We start from the raw sequence: 18,872 nt of genomic DNA on the forward strand, positions 1-18,872 counted from the left end.
TCTTAAAAAATATTTTCAATTAATAAATCATTGATTGTACAAAATTCTATTGTTCAGTCTCTATCATGATTGTATGCATGAGGGCTGTGCATAATAAAGTATTTTTGAAGTGTATTTCAAGAGTACTGTTTAAAGACTAAGGTGCACATGACCCAAGCCATTATACTTGCTTTGAATTGTTATAGGCATGTGAAAGACAATGGAAAATGAATACTGAAGAAAACTCAGTGTTCTGGAAATGTGTTTTTAAAGTTATGGTGGTTGCTGTCATTTGCCATAGAGTCAGCTGTTACTCATAGCAGCCCATGAACAATGACCCTGAACTCTGCCCTCGTTTGTGCCATCCTTGTCTCTGGTGTACTTGAGCCATTGCGGTCACTGTGTCAGTCCCTCCTCTTGAGGGTCTTCCTCTCTTTCACTGACCCCTCTGCCTTTCCAGGTGTGCTGTTCCTTTCTAAGGTCCAGCTCCTCTAACAACATGCTGCAGAGTATGTGAGGTGAAGCCTCACCGTCCTTGCCTCCAAGGAGCACCCTGGTTGCACTTTCTCCAAGACATATTTGTTTGTTCTTTTGACAGTCCATAGGACAGTCAGCCCTCTTCTCCAAAGCCATAGGTCAAAGGCATCAATTCTTGTATCGTTATGTAGTATTTTTTTGAACAACAACTCAAAGGCATTGATTCATTTTCAGTCATCTTTATTCCTTATCCAACTTTCAGATACATAACAAATAATTGAGAAGCCTAGGGCTTGGATTGGATGCACCTTAGGCTGATATCATTACTCTTTAGCACTTTGGAGAGGTCCTTGACAGTAGATTTTCTCCATGCAGCACTGAATTATGGATCACTGAAAGAACGTACAAATCTTGTCTTGGATGAAATGCGTTCAGGGTGTTCTTTAGAGGCAAGGATCTCATATACTACATCTCATATCCTTTCTCCAAGGACTGGTCCCTCCTGGCAACATATTCAAAGTACATGGGATGGAGCTTCAAAATCCTTGCCTCCAAGGAGCAACTTGGTTTTACCCTCTCCAGGACAGACCTGTTTGTTCTCTTAGCAGTCTGTGGTATGTTCAGTCCTCTTCTCCAGAACCATAACTCAAAAGCATCAGTTCTTTTTCTGTCATTCTTTATTTGTTGTCCAGCACTCAGATACGCAGCAAGTAATTGAGAAGACCGTGGCTTAGATCAAGTGCTCTTTAACCTCTACATTGACACTATTGCTCTTTAGCAATCTTGAGAGGTCCTTGACAGCAGACTTTCCTAAAGCAAATTATCTTTTGATTTTCTGACTGCTGGTGCAAAGAGTGTTGATTGTGAATCGAAGCAAGATGAAATTGTTAACATCAATCTCTTCTCCTATCATGATGCTGCCTGGTGGTGAGAATATTTGTTTTCTTGATGTTGAGATGCAATCCATATTGAAGACTTTGGACCCTGACCTGTCGCAGATGCTTCAAGTTCTCCTCAGATTCAGTGAGCAAGGTTGCATCATGTGCATAACACAGATTCTTCCCCCCCATTTTTTATTATACTAATAACAAAATTTGAATACATTATTTTTCAGATTAGTTTCTTCCAATTTCCCTCACCCCCCATCAAATTGTACAACTCCATGATTAATCCACCCCCACCCCTACCTCACCCCTCTGCTTCTACCCTCCCCCCCCATTTGGATCCTCATACTCATTCTACAATAATGGTTTTATACAATATTTGTCCTTGTGGGACTGAATCCGTTTACTCAGCATAATGCTCTCCAGTCCCTCCCAAGTTAGGTAATAGTTTACAAAATCATTGCTCCCATGTGCCACGTAGTATTCCATTGTATGAATGTACCATAGTTTCTCAATCCATACGGTTGTGGTTGGACATCTGGGCTGTTACCATGTTCTTGTGATGGTAAATAATGCTGCTATGAACACTGGTGTGCAAGTCACCATTTGTACTTCAGTTCTCATTTTCTCAGGATATATTCCAAGTAATGGAATAGCTGGGTCACATGGAATTTCTATGTTCAGCTTTTTGAGGAAGCACCAAACTGCCTTCCAGAATGATTGTACCATTTTACAATCTCACCAACAGTGTGTAAGAGTTCCTATCTACACACTTCTTCTCCAGCATTTATTACTTGCTGTCCTGTTAAACTTTGCCACTGCTACTAGACTGAGATGGTATCTCACCGTGGTTTTGATTTGCGTCTCTCTTACTACCAGTGATTTTGAGCATTTTTTCATGTGTCTGTTGGCCATTTGAATATCTTCCTTTCATAACACAAGGTTATGATGAGCCTTCCTCCAATTCTGATGCTACATTCTTCATAAAGTTTACCCTCCTGAATGATCCGTTTTTCAGATAAAGAACCTGTGTTATGCAGATGACACAAACTTGCTCACAGAATCTGAGAAGAACTTGAAGTATCTCCTGTAGGTCAGGGCCTGAAGTCTTTAATAAGTGTTGCATATAGGAGCAATGATTTAAAACACACACACACAAAACACTACATAATTTGGGAGACTGGAGAGCATTATGCTGAGTGAACTAACTCAGTCTCAAAAGGACAAATACTGCATACAACCATTATAAAAATAGAAGGATAACTAGTAAAACATGTATGGGAGTCCAAGGGGGGAAGGGATGGGAGTGAGGCTGAGGATGGATAGGGGTGAAACCACAGTTTGGTGGGTGGAGGGAGGAGGTGAAGGAAGTGGGAGGGGTCTGGATGAAAAGACGGGGTAATGATGAGCAAGGTCCAATGGTGATTAATTTTCTAAAACATAATGCATGGGAATGATTGTATGAAATATAATGTGAATGAAAAGAGTGAGTGTGAAATACAATGTTTACAACCTTTGTAAGCAAACCAATATCAAATTTAAAAAAGGGGGGGGAAGCTTTGGAGACAGGATACATCCCTGACATACTCCTTTCTTGATTTTGAACCATGTAATGTTCCTTTGCTGTGTTCATATGACAGCTTCCTGTTCAAAGCATGGGTTTTACATGAGCACCATCAAGTGTTCTGGGATTTCTGTTTTCAATGTTAGCCACAATTTGTTGTGATCCACACAATCAAATACCTTTTCATAGTCAGTAAAACAAAAATAGTACTCTGGTACTCTGCTTTCAGCCAAGATCAATCTGATTTGGCAGTGATATTCCTAGTGCCATGACCTTTTCTAAACCCAGCTTGTGTTTCTGTCCGTTCTCTGTCAAAGTATTGTTCTAGTAGTTTTTGGATAATCATCAGCAAGAGTTTGCTTGCATGTGATGTTAGTGATAATATTTGATAATTAGCACACGGTATTGGATCACCTTCTTTTGGGAATGGGGATAAATATAGATCTCTTCCAGTCAGTTGGCCATTTCTTTGCACAACGTGGTGAGTACATCTAGGGCTGCGTCTTTTTGTTGAAATATGTCAGTTGGTATTGGTATTCCATCAATTCCTGGGACCTTGTTTTTAGCTAATTCCTTCAGAGAAGCTTGAACTTCCTCCTTTATTACCATTGCTTCTTGACCATATGCTGTTTCATGAAATTGTTCTTTGTCAGCCAATATTTTTTGTTAGCGTGATTCTGTGTATTCCTTTTATTTTCTTTTGATGCTTCCTAGATCATTCAATATTCTGCCTATATATCATCTTTAAGTATTGTCCTTGAGTCTTGAATGTATTCGATTTCTTCAGCTTAAGATGTGCCAAGTGAGTTTGTTTTCTGACCTCAGCTCTTTGCACATTTCATTTTAATACTTTGCTTTGCCTTCATGAGCTGCCCTTTAAAATTATTCAGCTCTTTAGCTTCCTGATTTCTTCCCTTTTCTTTGGCTTCTTGGCCTTTTAGTGCAATATTCAAAGTCTCCTCTGACATCCATCTCAGTCTTTTCTTCTTCTGCTGTTTTTATAATGACCTTTTGCGTTCTTCATGGATGATACTCTTGATGTCATCCCTCAACTCATCTGGTCTTCATTCATTAGTGTTCAAGGCTTCAAATCTGTTCTTGAAATAGTTTTTAAATTCACGTGGGATAGACTTAAGGTCATATTTTGGTTCTTGTGGACTTGATTTCATTTTCTTTAGTTTCAGTTTGAACTTGCATGTGAGTAGTTGATGGCCCGTTCCACAGTCAGCACCAGGTACCAGTCCTTGGAGAAGGATATCTTGGAAGGATAGAGGGTCCGCGCAGGAGAGGAAGACCCTGGATGAGATTAATTGACACAGTGACTGTGGCAGTGAGATCAAAAGTGTCAGAGACCATGAGACCTGCACCAGTCTCATGATCTCTGATATGGCTGAGCCCATTGTTATAGGCACTGTGTCAGTCTGTCTTATTGAAGACCTTCCTCTTTTTTTCGGACCTTCCACTTTTTCCAGCATGATGTCTTTTTCCAAGGACGGGCCCTTCCTGACAACATGTTCCGAGTGTCTGAGACAAAGTGTCACCATCCATACCTCCAAGGAGCCCTTTGGTTGGACCTCCTCCTAGACAGTGCTTGTCTGTTCTTTAGTGAGTCTATGGGATATTCAGTACTCTACCTCAACATCACAATTCAAAGGCTTGATTCTTTTTCTGTCAACCTTATTCATTGTCTGACTTACAAATGCATTTAAAGTGACTGAAAACACCCTGGCATGGGTCAGGTACACCTTAGTCTTGTTTTTGGTGTTAGGTGCAGTCTTAGGTACCTCACAATTCTCAAAAATGACCTGCTTCCTCTTAAACACATTCAAGAGATTCTTCACACCAGATTTGTGGGCAATATGTGGTTTGGTTTTTCAACTGCTTCCGAGGCAGTTTTTGTATCTAAGTAAAAGAAAATCTTTAACAATTTTCAGTATCATCATTCACTTTTCACTATCGCTGTAAAGAAAAAGATTTTCATACCAGTTGAGTAAAGATCCACCAAGAGCAACATTTGAAGGAAATTAGGTCTGGGAAGGTATAAATAGAGCCAGTCTGACCTTCATAAGGGAGAACTGTCCCTGTAAAGAGCATCCACCAAAGCAAATTCCCTGAGTCAGACATGTTCTCCTGGGTTGGAAATCTGTTGCAGTAACCACACAGACTTCCTAGAACCATACTCACGGTTATGAGATTTCTTAGGGAAATTAACAAGTTATAGTTCAGGTTAACAGCAAGATACAATCCTTTAGTCAAGAGAGTTTATCAGTTAACAGCAAGTTATGAGCCTCAGTTCAAAGGACTTCTCAGATACACCCCTAATAGGCTATATACCAAGATAACAGCAATATGCAGTCCCTCTGTGCAGAGAGCTTCTCATTTAGCAACAAAATACAATCCCCGAGTCTAGACAGCTTCTCTGTTAACAGCATGATACGATCCCTGGTGGAGGAATCTCTGACTCCAGAGAACATGAACTCCGTTCTCTGCTTCCTCTTCTTCTGGTGGTGAGACCCACCCCCCACATTCTGCCCCTGAATCTGCTCAATTTAATGGCAAGACTGGTCACTCCTCTTGTGGAGTGTGCCTTTTTGCATGAAATGGTTCACACAGCTATTGAGGATACAGGCGGCCCCCTGCTTGCAGGGATGTGCCCTGTTTGCCTGGAATGGTTCACAAAGCCGTTGAGGATACAGGCCGCCACATGCTTGCAGGACATGCTGAGGTGAGGCAGCTGGATCAGATTAAAGACTGTGATCTAGAGAAATTAGACTGAGGACAGACCGGCTACACTGCAGGTGGTCATTGGGATAATGAATTGATCCTTATTGTGGATACCCAGCAAGAAAAGGTCTCACAAAGTCTGCTTATAAGCCAAACAGTAATACTACTTAACTTAAAAAAAAAACAACCACAACCCAAACCAAAACACCCGTAATTAAAAACAAAACCAAAATACTCTACTTTGTACATTGTGCACTTTATTTTAAAAAAAAAAATTTTTTTTAAATTATTTTTGTGTGAGTGTATCGGCAAATCAGATCTGACTGGTACAGGAGGAGACTGCCCCTCCTTCCCCAGTAGAACATCCGGTAGATTGGAACCAAGCGCCTCTGGGATTGTAGTTGCAGCTCCTTGCCACTAGGCCACCGGAGCTCCCCTTATTGTGCACTTTTAAGAACTATCTCAATGGGATCAGGTTAACAGCAGCAATTTGAAACATTAGATAGATGAGAATGTAATCCAAACACCAAACCAAATCAAATGTTGTCTAATTGATTGTTGGAGGAAAAATATAGCAGTTGCCCCCATTCCTAGTCACTTCCCGAGAAACCTTATGGTTTCAAGGGTGGCCAGGACAAAGACCGGGCCAGACAATAAATTACGATAAGGATCTGGGCCTGATCAGAAAGCCCAACATGAGTTAATTAACAGCCCCAAATTCTAAAAGGTACCATCTCTCCTAGCCCTCTCCAAGACCCCTATAAAAGGAGACCCCCCCCCCAATTGTGTGTATGCCATTTTGACTTTGTCTGCCCCTGGTCACTTTGGCGTCCCTCTCAGACCATGCAATAAAAGGCCTGTTCATTTCTTGGGACCAGTTTTTTCCCTCTTTCGCCCTCGACTCCTTTTCTAACAATTGTGATGCATGACAACTCTCCTCAGGTGTCTGAGGCTATAAATCTTGATGGAAGGAGACTGTCCATCTTTTTTTCCCTTGGAGATACAAGTAGATTGAAACTACAGACTTTTCTGTTAGCAGCCCCAATATTTTACAAACAAGACCATTAGAGCTCCTCAGAATATAATTAGTATCACTAAATTGTACGTGTAGAGACTTGAATTGGTGCATGCATTGCTGTGTCTGTATTTTCAAAAAGAAATCATTACCATTTAGGAGATAACAAACAGTAGCTCAGTTGTGCAGTTAAAGAGTGTCCATCTTGAACATTATGTTCTCTTGAAATCTCTTTGTAAGGGAGTATATTGACAAGAACCATGTCAAAGATTACATAGGAACTTTAGGGGAGCAGTGAGTTAATGAGAGAAACAGATCAGAAAAGGAAGGTGAGAGGGGTTGCATAGTACAAAGGATGCAATCCATGTCACTGAAGCGTACATGCAGAAACTTGGTTGTGTATAATTTTGACAGCAACAACAAAAAGATCAAATAAGTTATCTTGGCAAAATAATAAAATATCCGTCTTGACTGAAGAGCTGTGTCAGGGAAGAATTCTTTGAGATAGGCACAGAGAAATCTAAAAAATGTTTAAAGGCCCTTCTGACTGCTCTTGAATTTATTCTCCACCTCCCACCCCTAAAATTCAGCACTGTCCTCTGTCTTCCCAGCCCTCTGCTCAGCTGATTTGTGGTGACCCTCGGAGACCAGGAAGACAGACTTAAAAATAGCTGAGCACTTTGGATCAGTTATTGTGGCTTTTGTTCATTGCCCTCGACTCGGAACTGACTCTTTGCTGATCCTCCAGCAGGTTTTCAGGGCTGTAAACTGCATGGAAGGAGATGGCCCATCTTGCTCCCATGTAGCAGCTGAAGTGTTTGGGCCACAGAAGTGAAATAACTCCCCAAGGCCACAAAACTAGTTGTTGCTATGTGCTGTCAATTTGGAACCGACACATCGGATCTTCCAGTGGGTTTTCAGGGGTGGTAAATTGCATGGAAGGAAATTGCCCATCTGTTCCCCTTGGAGCAGCTAGTGGATTTGAACAGCTTGTCTTTGGTTTGGCAGCACAGTTCTTTACTCACTTGACCACCAGTGGTAGACAGGGTGTAGCCAGTTGATTGAAATAGCCAATTGATTGAACAAGTGCTCAGTCTTCCTTTGTGTATGTGTTTATATTAGCAGTGAGGAGACCTTTGGGTTTGTAGTTAAAGGTTTATAGTCATATACCTTTGAGTTAGCTTTTTTAATATCTGGAGATTTCCTGAATGAACTAAGAGACACTGCTTTTGTTTTAAGATAATTGTTTGTGTTTTTGGTGGATATTTACACAGCATATCACAGTCCTCTGTGTCAGTTTATCCAGATAGCTCAGTGACTGAGACTGGGTTTTTAAAAGACATGCTTCTCTTGGGTACCTTGTGTTAACTCACATGCTCCTCTCTTTCTGCAGGTTTTCAAGAACCCCCACGAGGTGGTGACAGTGCTGCTGATCCAGACCCTAGGGGGCTTGGTGCCTTCCCTGCCCGTCTGCCTTAACTCCGCCCTGGAGAGGGCAGGGCCCGAGATGGAGCTCACCAGGCTGCTGGACTTCTATGACACCACTGCCCATTTTGCCAAGGGCTTGGAGATGGCCCTGCTTTCACACCAATGTAAGCGTACCTTCCACTCCATTCTCCAGCTGGTCTTTACTTGTTCTTTCTGAGGCTTCCAGGGCCTGGGTTTATTTGCCTTTTCAGGTCACTGATTTTACAGAGATGCAATGGATCTCTTTTTCCCCCCTTAACTGATAGTGAAGCCTTTGCCCAGGAGAACATGGCTGTAATGGAGGTAGTGGTTTAATGTGTTTAACTAGAAGTGATGTGATCTCAGGGCTTTGCATGCTGGGGCAGTGCTGCCACTTCTGCCCAGGCTGGGAACTTGAGTAAGCTTTGCAGTGAGGCAGGCAGACAACACTGTGAAAGGAGCATTTCCCTTCAGGTCAGCAGACCGTTGACCCAACAGGCAGGTGTAAGAGTCCAGCTGAAGGGGCAATGGCAGCTTTTTCAAAGTAAGGGAGCTGTGCTAGGCTCAGAGCTATAAAGAGAAGGGGCTTTCCCCAGGTACTCAGAGAGGAGCACTCCTTAGTCATTGGGGTGAACGGTGTGCTGTTGTTTCTTCATTTGTTCTAAAAGGGTCATGCATTTTTCAGTCACATAGACCTTGTGATGCGTGCTCCTGTCAAATCAGGAAATCATTCCAAGAAGCCCTTGTTCTACTGTTTGGCTGGTGTGTGTCACTAACTTGGTGTATTTAATAGTTATTCTCTTTAATTACATTTGGATATAATTGCTTGGACATTCCAGGGAGTGTGTTTACCATTCAGGTTCCTGATGATTCATGTGGTGGTTTGGCACACACATTTGTCAGGCCTTGTTGTGGAAGAGGCATGGTGGATGTGGAGAGGCACAGCAGTTGTGGAGAGACCCAGTGGCTGTGGAGAGGCATGGGGATGTGGAGAGCAATGTTAGGTGTGGAGAAGCACAGTAGATATGGGAAGCTTCCAGGACCAAGAAGCCATTGTCACAGTGTTTCAAGGTCAAGGTCGTGCATCCTGGTGGAGTAGAGTGGAATGAAGGTAGACAAGGAACAGGCTTCATTCATCCAACTGCCGATGGACATTATTAGGAAAAGGAAACTTATCCTCAAGAATTGGGTAGAGAGATGCTTCATTGGTCAGATATGGGGAATATAGATTTTTAAATGATTCTTCTTGAGGTTTTCAAAAAGATATTTTAAAGAAAAAATTGAGAAAACACACAAAAAATGTAAAAATGAAAAAGAGAGTTAAAATGAGTTATAACTTCACCACTCAAGGAGAACTGTTGTTGACATCTTGTATTTTTTTCCCGGAACAGTTGTCTCTTCATATTCTAGGACTCCCTTGGATTTAAAAATCTGATAGCGCTCAAGCCCCTTATGCCAAATGGCATAGTGTTTGCATATAACATATATATATATATATATCCTCCTGTATACTTTTAGTCCTCTCTAGTTTACTTTTAATGCTTAATATAATATTAGAGCTATATAAATAGCACTTTCTGTTCCCTCTTGGCCACTGATGGATGGCTTTGATCACTTAATTGATTTAAAGGACCCTGCCCCCCCTGCCCCCCCAAATATTTTCCATCCCTGAGTGGTTGACTCCTTAGATAGGGAGCTCACCAATAGAGAAGGCAATGGTAATCCACACACGAACAGAGCTCTAAGCCAGTTCATGATGGTCTTATCTCCTGCTGGGAATTTACCTTTCCATCCCAGATACAACTGTATCAGGATCTATATTTTTAACAAGATCCCCAAGTGAAAATTTAGATTCTGACTCGGAGCTCTAAATATAAATACACGTTTCCACAAATGTCTGTATGTCCAGTATAGGTATAGAACACGTTCCTGATTTTAAAAGTGTTGGCCACATGCTATTGTTGTAATTAGGTGCTGTCTAATTGAGAACAATGCATACCCTGTGAACAACAGATCAGAGTCTTGCCCTATTCTGTGCCGTTCTCACAATCTCCATCATGCACAGGCCCAACGTTGCAGTCATTTTGTCAGTCCACCTCGGTGAGGGCCTTTCTGTCTTTTACCTACCCTCCACTTTTCCAAACATGATGTTTTGTTTCCAAGAGTAGAGCCTCTTGACAACATGCTCAAAGTATGTGTGACAGAGCTTCTTCATCCTTGCCTCCAACGAGCACTATTGTTACACTTCCTCCAGATTTGTTTATTCTTATGACTGTCACAGAATATTGAATATTCTTTGCCAAGACCACAATTCAAAGGCATCAGTTTTTCTGTATTCCTTATTTGTTGTCAACTTTCACATTCAGATGAAGCAATTGAAAACACTGTGGCTGGGTCAGGTGTACCTTAATCTTTGCACTGACATCCTTGCCCTCAAGCAAGAATGTCTTTAAAAGGAGATTCTTGACAGCAGATTTTCTCGTTGCTGTTTTTGAATTCTTGACTGCTATTGCTGTGAGTGTTGATAGGGGGTTCAAGTAAGTCTTTGACAACATAAATCTTTTCTCCATTTATAATGATGTTACATGTTGATTCAGATGTGAAGATTTTTGTTTTCTTGCTCTTGAGATGTAATCCATATTGAAGACAAGGCTTAGAGCTTCTCTATTGTAAGAGCTTCAAGCCTTCACTTTCTGCAAGTAAGATTGTATCCCCTGCATAAGAGAAGGTTGTTGATGAATCTTTCTCCAATCTATTCTTTTTCATATAGTCTAGCTTCTTGAATGATTTGCTCAGGATATAGGTTGAATAGATAAAAAAAAAAAAAGAAAGAAAAAAAAAGACTATGACCCTGATGCACACCTTTCCTGATTTTAAATTATGTGGTGCTCCCTTGTTCTGTTTGGACAAATACTTGGTCTATTTTCATTCTTTCCAATTGTTACTCATTATTTTTTATAATCCATTCAGTCTAATGCCTTTGCATAGTCAATGTTGGGCATATCCAGTTTTATATTATTATTCTTTATTAAAAATAATGAGTGTTTTATCATGTCACTAAATATTTTATTTTTTACTGTGATTTTAATTAAAGTTTACAGAAAAGTTCATTCATTCATTTTTTGTACATTTTCCTCCCTACCCTCCCCAGTTCACATTTTTTTGTTTGTTTGTTTTTTAAAGATTTTATTGTTGGATGCAGATGGGCTTTAGATTTTGTTGAAAGCAGCCACGTCCATGGACTGCACATAGTCTTCAAAAACAGTTATCTGTTCTTCCAGCATGTCTGTGCCAACTTTATCGTCTTCAGCTACACACTGTATCTGAAGCTTCTTAATTCCAGATCCCGCTGGTATTAGCTTGGAAGACCAGGCCGTCTGCCTGAATACTTCTGACACACTCTTCCAGTTTTGCCATGTCAGTTTCGTCATCCCAAGGCTTCACGTCTAGTAAGATTGAGGACTTGGCAGCAAGTGCAGGTTTTTGGGCTTTCTTTGATTCATACTGTGCAAGACGTTCTTCTCTAAGTTTCTTTGCCTCCTCACTTTCCTCCTCCTCAGATCGATCCAAAGAGATCCATGTCATCGTCATCTTCACTGTGTGCAGCTCCGCTTCTTTTGGTGTCCTCCACATCAGCAGGGCCACACTTGCCCAATGCTTTCTTCACTCCTGGAAGGCTGGCCTTTTCCTTCTCGTAAGACTTGATGTGATTATATCAACGTAGGGCATGACACAGGTTGTCAGATGGGGGGCTGGAGATGGCTTCAAACACTGCCACATCTGCTTGCACATACCCCCTCGATGTAGCTCTTGTTGGTCAGATAATCGTTGAGGACCTGGAGGCCAGCGGCGGTCTTGAGGTCTCTGAAGCCCATGATGTCGGCTAGGCGGCAGCGGAGGCCAAGAAGAGGGAAGTCAGCACTGAGCAGTCAAGGGTGGCGGGGGAAGGGCACATTTTTTTAAATACACATTTTCTTTCTCCACCCCATTCAAATGATGATATATGTCCTGTTCCAGATTGTTAATTGTAATGCATATAATGTCTGAGTATATATTATATTAATTGTCCATTCATTTCAGATTGACCTTCCCTTTACTTGTTCCAGTATGGTGTTCATTATCTGTCGTTCTTTTTCTCCTCTCACCGTAAACCCTCCCTCCCTGTAACCATACTGTTTTTATAACAGTGGCTTTCTGAACTGAATTTTAAAATTATTTCCTTAACTTTATTATTATTTTTTAAATAATTTTTTTATTTTATACTGGTTTACTTACATAGTTTGTATACACTGTTTTTCACACTGCATCTTTCCCGTTTCCTTTACCACCCCTCCCCCTACCCATCAACGTGTGTGACCCTGTGATTAACTCTTCTCCCTGCCCTTCCTCTCCCTCTGCTCCTACCACCCTCCCCCCTTGGATCCTCCTACACGTTCTACAATAATGGTCTTATATAGTATTTGTCCTTAGTGAGTGAGTTAGTTCACTCAGCATCATGCACTCCAGTTCCTCCCAAGGTAGGAAGTAATTAACAAAATCCTTGCTCCTGAGTACTGTGTAGTTTTCCATCGTGTGAATGTACTGTAATTTCTTAATACATTTGATTCTGGTTGGATATTTGGGCTGTTTCTATGTTCTTGCTATGATAAATAATGCTGCTATGAATCTTGGTGTACAAGTACTCATTTTCTTGGGGTATATTCCAAGCAGTGGAATAACTGGGTCATATGGAATTTCTATATTCAGCTTTGTGAGGAAGCACAAAACTGCTTTCCAGAGTGGTTATACTATTTTACAATCCCACCAACAATGTATCTCTCCACATTCTCTCGAATGTTCATTACTTGCTGTCCTGTGAAACTTTGCTACTGCTACTGGGGTGAGATGGTATCTCATTGTGGTTTTGATTTGCGTCTCTCTTATTGCCATTGATTTTGAGAATTTCTTCATGTGTCTCTTGGTCTTCCTCTGTGAAAAGTCTTTCCATATCTTTTGTCAATTTTGTAATTATGCTATCAGTCTTTTTCTTGTGGAGGCCCATTCTCCTATGCAATTTACTGCCTCTGAAAACCTTAAAAAAAATTTCATTCATTGTTGCATAATTTTCTTCCTCCCCCAAACCCCTAGTTCTTCACTTCATCTGCCCCAATGCACTTCATTATCGATCCCCTCTTTTCTTAGTTTCCTCTCAACCCCAATGTCAGTCCTGTTTGATAACAGTGGTGTTATGCAGTATTTGTCCTTTTGTGACTGAGATATTTCACTCAGCATAATATCCCCCTGGGTCACCCATGTTGTGTAATATAATATATTATGAGTTCCTTGTTTTTCAGTGCTGCATGATATTCTATTGTGTGAATATACCATAGTTTTCCTATTCATTCATTTGTTGATGGCCCCTTGGATTGCTTCTATCTTTTTGTTACTGTGAATAACACAGCAAGAAACATGAATGTGTATATATCTATTTGGGTGGTAGCTCTGGTTTCTTTAGAGTATATTCCTAGTAGTAGAATTGCTAGGTCAAATAATATATATATTTTTTTTTATTGATAGATTACATCAAAGTTTACTTCATACTTGATTTTCCTCTCTTTTTTTTCACAGGGGACCCTCACAATTCACTCTTTGTTCCAGATTGTTGTTATGCATATAAAGTCTAATAATATGATAATATAGTTTTGGATGGTACTTCCCCTCGTCTGTTCTAATGCAGTTCATTATCTATCCACTCTTTTCCCATTCTCTCCCCAACTCCCCTATGTCTGTCTTATTTTAATTTTTTTATTATTATTATTAAATTTTATTAGTTTTAATGAACATTTACAGGGATTTTGGGTTTTCGTTCCTTCATTGCTGCACCATTCTCTCTACCCTCCTCCCCAGTTTGTTCTTCTTCCCCGCCATCCGAATGTCTGTTTTAATTGTCCAGTTGCCACAGTGCTTGTCAAAGTCAGTTCTGATTAATCTCCTTTGTCGGTGTGTCCTTTGCCATTCCCTATCACTCCTCCCTGAGAGAGACTTCACCCTGATTCATAAGGAAAAGGGGATGGCGTATTCTCTTAGCTACTTCCTGCTGAAAAGGGTTTCAGGGTGTAGGTCAAATAATATTTCTATTTCTAACTTTTTTCCCTTTTTTTTTCTTGTTATGTACTGTTGAATCAGATCTAACTGTCACAGGAGGAGATTGTCCCTCTTTCTCCAGTGGAGCATATGGTGGATTTGAACCATGCGTCTTAGAGTTTGCAACCCAGCTTCTTGCCACTAGGCCACCAGAGCTCCCTTATTTCCAACTTTTTAGAAAGTGTCAGACCGCTTTCCGTAGTGGTTGTACCATTTTACATTCTCACCAGCAGTGACTAAGAGTTCCAATCTCTCCACAACCCCACCAGCATTTGTTGTTTGCTGCCCTATTGAACTTGGCCATTGTTGCTGGGTTGAGATGGTATCTCATAGTTGTTTTGAACTAAATATTATTTTGAAACATAGGTTTTAGTGACCACTTTATAACTGGATTACTATAATGTTTTAAACCACTCTTATACATAAGTAAGCTTTCTTTGTGTGGGGGGCTTAAAACAACACACATTTACTATCTCATAATTTCTTTTTTTATTGGTTTTTGTGCAATCACATATACATTATATTTTATGAGATTATTTACTATTGGTTAATGCCTTTAAAAATTTTTTTTACCTTATTATTTTTGTGTGTGTGTACCATCAAATTATATCTGACGGGGACAGGAGGAGATTGCCCCTCCTTCTCCAGCAGAGCATCTGGTGGATTCGAACCATGCACCTTTGGGATTGGGAGCACAGTTCAGCTTCTTGCCACCAGGCCACCAGAGCTCCTCTGGTTAATGCCTTTTACCACCCCATCTCATCAGGTCTCCATTATCCCTTTTCTATTTACTGTCCCCCCATCAATCCTCTATAATCTCTGTTGCCCTCGTGGTTCATATTTGCTATCCTGCTCCTGTTTGCTAATTGGCACAGCCATATTGTCCTTTCATCAATTCCTCCCAGGCTGACTATCCCTCGTTCTGATCTTCAGTGTTGATTGTCTGTACATTCTGTTTCTGCTATTCCCATCCTCTAGTTCCCTAGTTACCTTCCTGTTCTCACAGTACCAGTCTTACACAGTATTTGTCCTTTTTGTGATTGAACTATTTCATTTGGTATTTTGTCTTTTTACAATGTGCAGGAGATGGGAAATCTCCTCCTGTGCGGTAAATTTCCTGTCTCTGAAAACCTGCTGGAGGGTCAGCTATGAGTTGAGTCAGTTCTGACTTGATAGCATATAACAACCACCTCTCTTCTAGAAACACCCATGTTGTGTAGAGTTTTTGGAATTTCTTCTTTTGACTATACTTTGCTCTCAATAAGGATTAGAATGGTGGAGGCAAACAATTTCTACAAAATAGAAAAAAATAGTCTTTTTGTCCCATCTGCTCTTCTGACAGTTTCTCCCTGTTTTGCCTGTCAGAAATGTTCTGACTCATGATATTTCCCTTGGCCCTCACCTAGACCCTGTCTTCTCCCCACCCCCCATATCTCCCAGGTTCTTAGACAATGATATATCATTCTCATTTCTCTTTTTTTTATTACTAGCATATTTGCATTAGATTGTTGTTGTTGTTAAGTGCCATCGAGTCATAGGCAACTCATAGCGACCTTATGAACGAAAGTCCTCAACACTTGCGTGACTTTCATCCTTTCTCCAGGTTCATAGGGTTTCCGGAGGCAAGCTATTACGGAAGTGAATGCCACTCCTGCTTCCAAGCTTGTTTTAATCGGGGAGCACCACCCAACACTGTCAACCATGGGTAACCATTAACGCATTTGACATGTCAGTGTCACGCTGTTCAGTTTCACAGCAACCACAAGTTACCTCTGTACAGCAAGTGGGATAGACCGGGGCTGTCTGACCTAGAAGAATGTTTCATCATTCTTTGAAATTAGATTTTGAATTAGATTACAAAAATATTTTTTTTCTCTTTTGAATTGCCCATTCTCTTGATTGAATTTGTCTCAGAACTTACCTAGCTCTGATTAACTTCTTGTTGTTGTTGCTATGTGCCATTGAGTAACTTGCAACTCACAGCAACCCTATGTACAACAGCCCTAAACTCTCTTCTGTCCTGTGCCAATCACACTGCCTCTGACACACCCATCCCGATTACCCCAGTCACTGAATCAATCCACCTCATAGAGGGTCTTCCCCTCCTGCGCTGTCCCTCCACCCTCCCAAGCATGATGTCCCTCTCCAAGGACCGGTCCCTCCTTGCAACATGTCCAAAGTATGTCAGACGAAGCCTCAGAATCCATGTCTCCAAGGAGCAGCCTGGTTTAACCCTCTCCCAGATGAATCTGTTTGTTTCTTAGCACCAGATCTACAAGACACATCACCTTCGCTTGGGAAACATGATCACTAAACTTAAGAGACACTGGTCACTGCATAAGAAAATTGTCAGCAGCTGACATGTTTGTAATCACAAAAGCCAAGGAAGCTTCAGATATAAGCTATGAGATCAAGGGCTGGACAGTGGGAGATAGATGTTGAAGGGAGTGGGTAGAAGTGGATGGATATCCTGGTGGATGGTGGAGCAGGGAAATGAGTGGGTCAAGACACTTGTGCCAAGGGCAGGGACAACACTGAAACTAATGGTTAATTCCACAATAAGGGATCTATCGTTCACTCTTTCTGTAAAATGCTTGTCTGTCCAATACTTCTCTAAATCTGAACATTCAGATTAAGACAGACTAGAAAGAAGGATTGGCCATCCACTTCCAAAATAGCAGGCCTCTGAAAACCCTATGTACAACAGAACTGATTAAGTTAGAGATGATAAATAAATTATATTGTTGTTGTTGTTCTGTGCTGTCAAGTCTGAACCAATGCATAGCTGACCCTCCAGCGAGTTTTTTAAATCGGACGGGAGGAGACTGTCCATCTTTCTTGTGTGGAGCAGCCGGTGTGCCTTTGGGTTGGCAGTACAGCTCCTCACCACTCAGCTGCCCGAGCTTATATAGATTGTAAAAAGCAACAAAAGTGTGTCTTGTAAAAATTTATGATCCAGAGGACAAATGGAAATGAGACAAACACTGGGGAACCAGGGTGAGTGCTGTCACAGGCTGAGGATTGCAGTCAGAGGCATGAAACAAAATATCCATGAATTTTTGAATGAAAAGCTGATTTGCTCCATCAACTTTCACCTTATTAATCAAATAGATTTTTTTAAAAGCGTGCTAGAAAAGTTGTGTACTGTCAAGTTGGAACTGACTCATAGCTGACCTTGCAGCAGGTGTTCAAAGGCAGTAAATCACTTGGGAGGAATCACATGGGAGGAGGCTGCCCATCTCTTTCTTGGCGAGCAGCTGGCCGCTCAAGCTGACCCACGTGCCTTTGGGTTGGCAGTGTAAGTCCTTACCGCTAAGCCACGGGAGCGCCCTGCTGTTGATACAATGTGGACATGTGTTTGTTCTGTTCCATGAGTCATAATACAGATCCTTATCATCAAAATATAGTTTGATTCTTTGATTTAAACCTGAACATTTTCCCCAGCACCCTAGTATGTTGTTGTTGTGTACCTTCAAGTTGGAATGGACCCAGACAGAGCTCCAGTGGGTTTTCAGAAGCAGTAAATTGCACAGGAGGAGATTGCCCATCTTTCTCCTGTGTAGCAGCTGGTGGAGCTGAACCATGTGCCTTTGGGTTGGCAGCACAACTCTTTAGTGTGTGTGTGTGTGTGTGTGTGTGTGTGTGTGTAAATAAAGAGATATTGATTAGAGTATTTCAAGGAAGAAAATAGGTAGGAATAATATATCATCCACTTCTTTTTAAGATCGAAACTAGAAGCTTGAAACAATAAATAATGAAGTTAGTTAGTAGTGGAGTTTTAAGGGTTCAGATCTCTGTATCATTCCCCAAAATTTGGTATAATTGTGTTGCAATAGAGGGGTTGAAGTTTCTTTCCCCCCAAGAAATTTAAAAATAAATGATTTGCAGTAACAAATGTGATTTTGGATGAGTGGCCTACCTTCATGTCTCTAAAGTAGGGAAATGAGTGTATGTATGTGTCAGGTTAGAATGACTTCTTTTCTTACACATGATTGCATTACAATTTTGAGTTATTGCAGAGGAAGCTTCATCTCTAGAAGATTCTAAGGAATGAATATTGCAGTTTTCAATTACACATAGAAAAAACCCCCGCGTTAAAAAACAGAACATTGCCCCAAACCCAACAGAAGAGTAGACTCTTAAGGGGAGAACATGCATTAGGTTTACTTTATCCAATTTTACTAAACTTTAATATATTTCTTTTTTAAAACAACAGTTTTAGATTTGGGGAAAATTTTTATTCAGACTACACAGCATAAATTTTATTTTATATAAAAATTATATCATCAGGTAAAAACTAGAGAAATAGTATAATACAGAAATGAGGAAACACATGTTCTTTGTTAAGATAAAAACCAGGTCTAACACACAAAATCTTGGTACTTTGGCCGTTTGGTAACTACTTCTATTCACCTCAAGTCTTATCATGGCTATAAAACCTTGTTTTAATTTAAATCACTGATGTTAGCAATCATATGATTGTTAACAAACATTATTAACGGAAGGTTGTATTTTTTGTAACATGCACTTTCTATTCTATCCATCACGAATTCATTTTTATCAATCTGTATTCTGAACTTTTTTTGGGAAAATTTTTAACTTGTTGTAGGAGAATTACTAAGGAGTCCATACCCGTGTCCCTTATCGTTAACATCTTATT

The 18,872-nt window shown here is 40.6% G+C and overlaps 1 protein-coding gene across 1 annotated transcript in view; it reads left to right on the forward strand.

Moving 5' to 3' along the window:
• Positions 1-18,872, forward strand: part of COG7 (component of oligomeric golgi complex 7) — a 124,088-nt gene that overhangs the window by 41,866 nt on the left and 63,350 nt on the right. Inside the window, exon 7 of the mRNA XM_006892690.1 lies at positions 8,037-8,235. Within this exon, the coding sequence (XP_006892752.1) occupies positions 8,037-8,235 (199 nt within the window). The remainder of the gene's footprint in view (positions 1-8,036; positions 8,236-18,872) is intronic.

Source organism: Elephantulus edwardii, unplaced genomic scaffold (assembly GCF_000299155.1).
Source record: "Elephantulus edwardii isolate Elephantulus edwardi_28Jun2011 unplaced genomic scaffold, EleEdw1.0 scaffold00117, whole genome shotgun sequence".
In the NCBI taxonomy this organism is placed as follows: domain Eukaryota; kingdom Metazoa; phylum Chordata; class Mammalia; order Macroscelidea; family Macroscelididae; genus Elephantulus; species Elephantulus edwardii.